The sequence below is a fragment of the Oryctolagus cuniculus genome, chromosome 17 (genome assembly GCF_964237555.1).
Source record: "Oryctolagus cuniculus chromosome 17, mOryCun1.1, whole genome shotgun sequence".
NCBI classification, from domain to species: Eukaryota; Metazoa; Chordata; class Mammalia; order Lagomorpha; family Leporidae; genus Oryctolagus; species Oryctolagus cuniculus.
Window position 1 is genome coordinate 44,479,777 of NC_091448.1, and position 9,429 is coordinate 44,489,205.

General features: G+C 58.2%; 1 protein-coding gene across 4 annotated transcripts in view; it reads right to left on the reverse strand.

Moving 5' to 3' along the window:
- Positions 1–8,986, reverse strand: part of SEZ6 (seizure related 6 homolog) — a 44,331-nt gene extending 35,345 nt beyond the window's left edge. For 3 of the 4 annotated variants that reach the window (XM_008271002.4, XM_008271000.4, XM_008271001.4), the window contains exon 1: positions 8,750–8,943. In XM_008271002.4, the coding sequence (XP_008269224.2) occupies positions 8,750–8,804 (55 nt within the window). In that variant the 5' untranslated portion in view covers positions 8,805–8,943. Of the gene's footprint in view, positions 1–8,749 lie in introns of all 4 variants that reach the window. The other variant, XM_008270999.4, reaches the window with a different exon arrangement.
- Positions 8,987–9,429: the final 443 nt, after the last annotated feature.

Sequence of the window (9,429 nt, forward strand, 5' to 3'; positions counted from 1 at the left end):
GGTGCCAGGGGCTCTTTGATCCACACAACTGTTTCCATCCCCCTATTTCCTCTCACCAGGCAGAAAACAGGGCCTCACAACAGCAGCGGGCCTGCCAGCTGCCAGGCCAGATGTTTCCAATCGCCAGCACACCTCCTGGATGTAAATGATGTCTGAGACAAGGTCCCTCGGAGCAGTGAGCCAGGGTGAAGTCCCTCAGGAGCACCCTGGACCCACACTTCGCCTCACTTTCCTGGTCAGACTGGGCCGGATGGGTACTCACATTCATGGCTGACGCCTGCCTCCACAGTGCAGCCCTGGCTTCTCTGGGAAGGGGGCCCTGCCCCTCTAGTGACTGCCTGACAGATGGCTGTTAGACTGGTCTCTCAAGCAGGGCTTCTGGGTTCTCCTCTGTCGCCACCCTCTGCTTTTCTTTGATCCTGATACAGTCCACCAAAGCTGTAGGACAGGGACAGGCACCACAAATTCCCAAGGAAACTGAGGCACAGGGAGGTGACACAACTTGTCCAAGGTCTCGGCGCCAGCAAGAGCCGGTGCTAGGCTCCAACTCTGCAGTCCTGCTCCCCTGACCAGCATGCGGTTTCCCTCCAGAATTCCCTCTCCTCCTTGGCTCCCTACACTGCCAGATATTGCCCTCCCCCAGGCTCTGGGACTCCCTAGGCACCTGCTGGCTGATGGGACCCAGGCCAGACACTCAGCAGGTGGCTGCTTGAGGGCACAAAGGAGCTCAGCTGCTGAGCCTGGAGGAAGGGAGGGAGTGCCGGCAGAAGGGGGAAGCTAAGGAGGAGGGATCTGGGCTGGGAGTGGGGAGGGGCAGCACTGCCTCAGTGCTTTTAAGAAGCCAGCAAGCAAAGAGGGGTGAAATGGCATGCAGATGAGCATCTGTGGGGGGGCACTCAATGGTTCTGGCCTTTTTCTCAGTCTTCCCTCTTCCCTGCCTGGGATGACCAGCTGATGGGAGGGGCCTGAGAGCAGGAGGAGCTTGTGGGGCCCAGAGTAGTGGGGACTGAGGGAGATGCTGAGGATGACGCCAGGGTGTCAGGATTCTGACTGGGGTATGGGCCTTTGGCCTGGTGGGTAAGATGCTAGTTGGGACTCCCCATCTCATACGGGAGTACCTGGGTTCAAGTCCAGGCTTTGCTTCTGATTCCAGCTTCCCGCTAATGTGTATCCTGAAGGCAGCAGGTGATGCCTCATAGTAGTCGGATCCCTGCTACCCTGACCCAGACCTGGCTGTTGCAAAAATAAAAAAAATAAAAAATAAAAGAAAAATAATCTAGCTGGTCCCCTGGGGACTGCTCTGGCGACTGAGACCCACTGCTTGGATTCTGCAGCACACTAGAGTCAGTGGCAGGCGGGGCTCTGCACCCACTCTGCCACAATGGGGGTTAGGCAGACGGCCAGAGCCAGCACAGAGGGGAAGAGTGCCGGGGGAGGGGCACCCACAGGGCATGGCTCAGGGACCCCAGGACTTGCTGGGCACTCCTTCAAAGATCCAAACACTAAACCCACTTGCTACAAATGAGAAACTGAGGCCCAGAGCAGGCCCTGGTCAGAGTCTCCTGTCCTGAAGGCCCAAGTAGCTGGATCACATAGGTGCTGCTTGGTATTTCATCTGTAACTCATTCGATTGAAATCACAGGGTCCCTGGTCTAACCAGAGAGATGGTCACAGCTGAGTTTAGTAAGAAAGCAGCTCCCCTTCAAACTGATTTCTGTAAGGGAGAGGGGCTGTGCTTGATTCTTACCTGTCAAAGCACCCGCTAGGACTGGAGAAGGGATGGGCAGGTAGGGGTGGGCTGGTATTTGGTGTCTGGAGAACAGAGAGACCCTTCTAGGCTTTGTGATCAGGAAAAGGAGGGGTGGGAGAACAGAAGCTAGCAGAAATACCAGGGATGGCATTCCAGGTATGGAAAAATGGCTGAGCAAAACTGGAGAGGTTGGGCTAAACAAGGCGTGAGTAGGGTCTAGCATTCACGGGCATCTTCACTCTGTCTCCCCATTGCTCCCTCCCCCTTCCCGCTCAGTCCCTGATCATCTCCTGGCAGAGCCCCTTGTTCCTGCTGGGCCCAGTCAGGACCTTCCACCCCAGCCCTCCCCGCCACCCCCTTCCTGCCAGACTGCCTGCCAGGAAGGCTGCAGATCTGCAGCCAGAGAGACCCAGATTGTTGTTGGAGAAGTGGCAGGTTTGTTTGCTCCTGAGCCCGCTGAGAAATCTCAACAATCAATGGCCAACAACACTCTGCCTGCGGCTGCAGCATCGATCCTCCCCTCCCAGGGCTGGCGGCTGGGCAGCAGGTAGGCAAGTGGAAGGAAGCTAGGGCAGGCTTGGGCCTCCCTCCTGGGGCTGGGCCTCAGCAGAGGCTGAGGGGGTAGGGTGGGGTAGCCCGGGGTGCCAGGGCAGTCAAAATTGTTCCTCTGACTCACCAAGATCCCCAAAGAGGGGGAGAGTCACCCAAGACCACTGAGCTCAGGGCAGAGACTTCAGGGAGCACAGTTCACCCGACTCCCAGCCCCGTGCTCCTTCCTAGCCTCCAGGTGTTGGGAGGAATATTTTATTCCTTTGCCACTAAGAACTGAGCAAGCTAAAATGTCCTTAACCTGTAGCAGTAAGGACTGAGAGAGTAGACAGTGCTGGGAAGCAACGGTTACCAGAAATGTGCCAGGAGAAAGTTAAGGGCTGTTTATGTTGACAACACAAGCTTGGATTTGGTCTATAAAAGGCAGATAATAGCTTCTATCTCATAGACATGATATGAGGGCCAAACGAGCTAATGTATATATAGCACTTAGTAGAGGGCCTGGCACATAGTTAGTACCTAATAAACACTTGCTATCATTGCTGCTGTAGTGTTATTGTTTGACTAGTGATATTCTCCTGGCTTCTGGCTGCCTGTACTGAACCTTGGTGCTAGGCTGGGGGAGTGGACACACTATTGGCTGAAGCTAGGTTTTGCAAAATGAGCAGGTACTTTGGAGTAGCCTTTCTGCTTATTGGCGGCTTATAGGGTAAATGACCTAATTTCAAAACTCAGTTTTCCCATTTATGACATAGGAGAGGATTAATTTCTCCTTGTGAGTATTAAAGAGAAAAGGCTTGACCAGTGAAAGCTGGGACCCTGGGGTTCTGGGCCAGGCTCCACACCTCAAAACATATTTGTAGAATGAAGGAATGAATGGTGGATGAATATATCCCAGGACCATCTCTTTTAAGAGCTGTGAAAGACCTGAATTGCTGTGGTCCTGGATGACTTATAGGCTCCTGCCTCTTAAGAACATACAGGCCAGGCCAGCTGCTCCACTTCCAATCCAGCTCCCTGCTAATGCACCTGGCCCAAGTGCTTGGGCCCCTGCCATCCACTTGGGAGACCAGGATGCAATTCCAGGTTCCTGGCTTTGGCTGCCCCAGCCCTAGCCCCTGCGGCCAATTAGGGAGTGAACCAGTGGATAGACCCCACCACCACCACCACCATAAGTCTTTCAAATAAATAAATCAATCTTTAAAAATAGCATGCAGGGGCCAGCGCCGCGGCTCAATAGGCTAATCCTCTACCTTGCAGCGCTGGCACACCGGGTTCTAGTCCCGGTTGCTCCTCTTCCAGTCCAGCTCTCTGCTGTGGCCCGGGAGTGCAGTGGAGGATGGCCCAAGTGCTTGGGCCCTGCACCTGCATGGGAGACCAGGAGAAGCACCTGGCTCCTGGCTTCAGATCAGTGCGGTGCGCCAGCCGCAGCGCGCCGGCCATAGCAGCCATTGAGGGATGAACCAACAGAAAAAGGAAGACCTTTCTCTCTCTCTGTCTCTCTCTCTCACTGTCCACTCTGCCTGTCAAAAACAAAACAAAACAGCATGCAGGCTCAGAATTGCTCCATGTTGGTCCCTTCCAGTTGAGTGAGGGTGTCTAAAACTGAGATGGATGTGGGTACTAAGGAGACAGATGATACACAGTTGTCTCTCCCTTCCCTGGGGCCCTAGGTTCACACAAGGCCTCTCTCAGCCACAGGGGTGGTGGATGAGTGCTTTGAGAGGGACCCTGGTCTTACCTCCACCATGTCTACCTGTATCACTCTCACAAATTTATTCAACATGGACTAAGGTCTTCCCTGTGCCAGAGGGGACACAAGCTGTGGAGACACTCAAGGGACTGGGGAGAGGGGGGGCCTTGGCCCACTCAGAATGGCCACCAGAGCCCCACCCCCCAGCCACCTCAGGCTGATGGCGTGACAGCTTAATTTGTAGAAGGGAAAAACTAAGTAAAGGCCATAATTTACAGTTGGGATAATTGGCCAACTGTTAGGAATGGAAAAAATCCTAACACACAATCTATGTAAAAATAGTGTGCTTGCTACGCAAACTCAGCTTCAAGACGCAGTCCCAGCTGCCATGGTCCCACCTCTCCTTTCGAATCAGCCAGCTGACCCCAAACTTCTTCCAAATAGGCAGTGTGGAGCTGCCCCAAGATAGAGGTCAAGCCGAACAGACTTGGGGTCCTCTGAGTCCAGTCTTGCTGCTGCAGAGCAGCAGGCAACCAGGCACCAGTGACCCAGCACGAGGGTACCTTGAGAGGGGAAGCCACGGCGTGCTGGGAGCACAGAAGCCCCCGGCCCAGGCTGGAGGAAGCTGAGACATCCCCTGCCAAATCATACAGTAGGTGCCCTTTAAATGAAGTGCCAGCTTAGCCAATACTTGAAGCATGTGGTAGACTGAGCCAGGTTGGCCCAGGAGGGAAAAGAATTTTCGGCAGAAGGAATGGCAAGAGCTCAGAAGCTGTTGAGAATCTGGCAGTTTGGGAAACGGAAGCTGAAACGCCTCTGGCTTGGCTTCCCAGAACTGCTGCTTCCTGTGGGAACTGGCTTTGGAGACCTCCCAGTGCCTGATTCCCACCTCCCAGCTGCAGACTGGGACTGGCAGCACTGCCTCCTCCAGGGACCTCTAGTCTATACAATGTGGCTTCCCCTCCGTGAGAGGAGGTCAGGGGGCTGAGGACTCAGAATTACTCTGCATGATCTGAGAAGCCCTTTGAGGCGCCAGTGTGCTCCTGGACTTGGGCACCGCAGGCTTGGTGCACCCTTGCATGAAAGACTCCAGGTGGAGGCCCAGAGAGGCCACGTGGGAGCCCAGGCTCTTAACCACCCGGGCTGACCACTGCTCCCTCACCAAAGTTTTCCCTGCCTAGGGGCCTTTTACATGGCTTTTTTTTTTTTTTTTTTTGGCAGGGGGAGGGGAGGATTGGGAAAGGTAGAGAAAGGAGCCCTGATAGCTCTGCCCAGGTGAGGGCGCAGCATCTTGAGCGGAGCCCAGCCAGGCGGTGGAGGCCTCACGGGGCTAGAAGTGGGGACAAAGACGGAGGGAGGAGGCTGGAGGACCTGAGACTGGTGGGAAGGAGGGGCTGGTGAGACAGGCTTTTTGATCCGCCCGCAGCATGCAAGCAGCCACGGTGCACCGAAGCTGAGGGTCCACCCAAGCTCAGTTCCTAATTAAGCCCAGTTTCTAATTAAGCCCCGCCCCCCATGCCTCCTTGCTCCCCATTAGCACCCCACTGTGTCTGTCCCGGAGGTACTTGAAGTTGCCACCCCGCTGAGGAAGCCGGGATGGCCGCCAGGGCCTGACAAGCTTGATGAGCTTAGGCCTGAGAGGGGCAAAAAGCCGACTCCTCCTTCCTCCTCTTGCCCATGGTGGTCTCCGATCCTCCAGGGGCCTCCTGCCTGCCACATCAACCCCGGGCTCCGAGTAGAATCCAGACTGTCTCCCAAGGGGCCTTGTCCCCAGCACCACTTCCAGATCCCCAAGTGCCAGGCTGGGGACAGGAAGCAGAGTCTAGTGTGGGCTTTTGGAGCAGCCCCCAGACTCAGTAATGTGCCGTCAGAAGCCAGCACCTCCCCAAGAGTCTGCAGGAATCAGTAATTACCATTTTAGGTTAAGGCAAGCCTAGTTTGTTAACTCTTGCAGCACTGGGCTCTGGGAGGCCAAGTCCTTCTTCCCCTGCTCTCCTACCCCTTCCAGGTCTTACCGCCCAGACACTGTCCCCAGTTCTGGGCAGTGAACAACCTGAACTTACCACCCTCCAGCCCCTCTTCCTACCACATTCTCCAGCCAGCTCAGAGAGGTGGAGCAGCAAATCCAAGGTCACACAGCCAGGGAGGCAGCCACCCCCCATAGAGACCCAACCTCATCCCAGTCTCAGCTACTTCCACCTTCACAAACTCCCCAGGCCACATCCACACATGCAGAGTTTAATTAACTTTATTGATATTCAGAAATTAGGAGAATGACTAAAGGTAATTGCTCATTAAAAATCATTAAACTGACACAGCAGGCCCAGCACACATAGCCCCTCCCGCACTGGCTGGTTCCCCACTGTGGCAGGATCCTCTGGGCCCCGCCCACTGGTTGGAGGGCGGCCCCTGGGCCCACCGCATCCCTAACGCCTGAGGCTGCAGAGGCAAGTGGGGGGGGGGGGGAGTAAATCTGCCGATTGGGCCGGCCCAGCCCCACCTCGGCAGCCTCCGCCTCCCAAGCCTGCTGCAGCTTCTGAGCTTCGGCTGGCTGCGTCCCGGGTGTGAACACAGCTCCGAAGGCTCTTTTGAGGCCCCGGACTGTGAAGCTGAGGAACATATCACCCAGCAGCAATGCCTCAAAGCCCAAGGCCTTGGCTCCAGGAGGCTTGCCTTGGCACAGCTCAAGTCCCCAGGAGCTCTCAGCCAGCCAAAGGTACTGCCTCCCAACGAGACGACTCACTACCCCAACGACTAGGGAGGGAGCAGCCTCTGGGCCACCCAGCCCCGACCTCTGGGCTCTCTTGCCCATCAGGCTTGGCACTACGGGCTGCTTCCTCGCCTCCCTTGCGGAGTACAATGTCTTGTCCACCATTGGCCCCTTCCCCACACATGCCTTCAGCAGGTTGCCCCACGAGAGCACTGGAGATCCTGCTGGGTCAGAGAGGGGCAGTGGCAGAAGACAGACTCAGCCACTGCAGGGGGTACAGATTCCAACCGATCCTCACACCTACACCCGCAGCGGGGCTGTTGGGACTCCCAGCTACACCAGCGTTCCTCCTGGGGATCCACAGTCTCCCTTCAGTCCTGCAGGGAGCTCTCTGGCAGAGGCTGCATCCCCACACCAGTAGCCTCACCCCTATTCACTGCTGAGCCCTCACCCAACATTCAGCCCTTGGGAGGGCAGACACACCAGGACCCAGTGCTCCACATTTGGGGAGCCTTGATTACATTCACATGGAGACAGACTCACAACATCCAAGCCCCAGGCTCCATGCCAGGGGACACACACAGCCCCTGAGCTCCTGGGGAGCTGCCCAGTGGGGAGGACATGCTACCCCAAGACAAGTTCCAAATGCTGAGGGACATCCGCAGACAGCCCTCCTCCCCTAACTCTTCCCAGGGCACGGCTGGTCTGACTCCGCCTCCTCCCCCCATCATGACCATATGGTCCGAGTTCCCTGTGCTGCTGAGGACTGGACCTGGTGTGGGCTGCCAGGTGGCAAGGTAGAAACACGGGGCTGCTGTGCCAGGGGAGCTGGAGGCTCGGAGAGGGGCTTCCACGACCTTTGGTGGCAGAAGAAAATTGCTGGGTGGCCAGCCCAGTCAGGTAGCTCTCCAAAGTGGCCTGGGAAGACTCAGCCAGGGGTAAGAAACTCCCACCTTTCCCCCTTCCATATCAGGCGTTATGAACCAATGGCGGAGGACAGCGAATCTAACTCTTAAGTACGGTTCTGGCAACCATCACCAGCTCATCCATAGCAACTGGAGAAGGACCTGAGCTTCGCTGGATGCAAAGAGAGCATGTCTGAGCCGGGACGGCAGATCCAGACAAGAAACCCCGGGTGCACAGTACCCGCATCCTCTCCCCAACTCTTGCTTGCTACCCACTCCATGGCCGTGTTTCTCAACCCCAGACCGATGAAGTTGGGTACTGGACTCCAAGCGAAGGCTGGGAGCCGCAGGGTGGGAAACCGTTGCTCCCGCACAAGCCTGCTGCTGTGGGGTGAATGGGGGCCAGGCAGAGAGATCGGAGGGAGGCAGAGCTCCGGGTGTGTGCAGTGTGTGTTCGTTCGTGTGTGTGCGCGCAAAGAAAGGACTTTGGGGAGGACAGTCTCGCAGGAGCTCAGCTGCTGCAGTCCAGGGCAGAGAGAGGAGTTGAATGGAAGGCCCTGGGCCCCTAGAGTTTCTCCCCAGAATTGTGCTCTGGGTTCGGGCAGGAGGTGAGCAACGTATCAACCCCAGCCTAGCCGCTGTCTTTATCCGTCCCTCTGCAGTGAGGATGCGAGGGGCCCCAGAACCGGCGGCAAAGTCGAGCGAAGTTTGGAGGGCGGCGGGGGAGGCGGGACCGAGGGGTCCCAGCCGGACCGTCCCGACTCGCTGCCCTGCGCGTCCCCGCGTGCGCCCCGGCGCCCCTAGACGCCTGGAGTGTGGCGAGGTAGCGCGCGGGTGAGCGCGTGTGTGCGGGGAGGGGGTGGCGTGATGAATTGCAGCAGAGAAATCCCATTAGATCCGGGGAGATGATTAAAGGCGAGGTCTCGGCCGGGCGCGAATGGCGGGAGCCACGGCAGCTTCCCGCCCGCGGAGCCCGCGCCCCGCCCGGCTCGGCCGGCGCCGGGGGCAGCGCAGCCGGCGGAGCTCTGTGCTTGGGCTGGGTCGCCGGACGCGCGGGGCGGGCTGCCAGAACAGTCTTCGTTGGGTGGCCCCGGGACCCCACCCCCGCCTCCGTTCCGCCGCCGGACGCCGGGGTCCCTTACCGTGAGCCAGGAGCGCCAGCAGCAAAGGCAGGAGCAGCAGGGCTACGAAGCGCATGGTACCGGTCGCGGCCGCGCCCCGGGCGGGGGCCGCGACAGGAGGGCTGGGGGCCCAGCGGGGCGTGGGCGCAGGGGGGCAGAGCAGGTCCGGCCGAGAAGAAGGAGCCGGGCCGCCGCCGCCGCCGCCGCCAGCGCCTGACAGAATCAGCACCACGGCCAGCGCCTGGCGTCGGCGCCGGGGATCGCCGCGCGGGGCTGGGGGCGGGGGCGCGGGAGGAGCGGCTTACCGTAAAGTCTCAAGCAAAGGCGCAGAAGACCCAGAGGCAGGCGGGCGCACAGTCTCCGCGTCCCCGCCAGCTCAGGGGAAGGATTGCCCTACTAATGGGGGCACACGGCCCTCGGCCTTTGGTGCTGCCCGTGCTCAGCCAGGTCTGCCATCCTCTCTCCCATTAGCAGCCTGTCAGGGTGTGTGTCGGGGGTTCTAACCCGATTCTCCGTGAGAGCAATCCCTCCCCACTTTCTCCACACCGGCCTGGTACCTGAGGCCGCCAAGGGTGACCTGGGAAGACATCCGCGAGTGAGACAGCTGGTGAGGCCCGCGTGCCCTTGTGGCAGCTCCGTCCTGGGTGGATAATGAAGATGGCTTTTGAGCGTACAAAGGACAATAAATTATTACTTTGCGC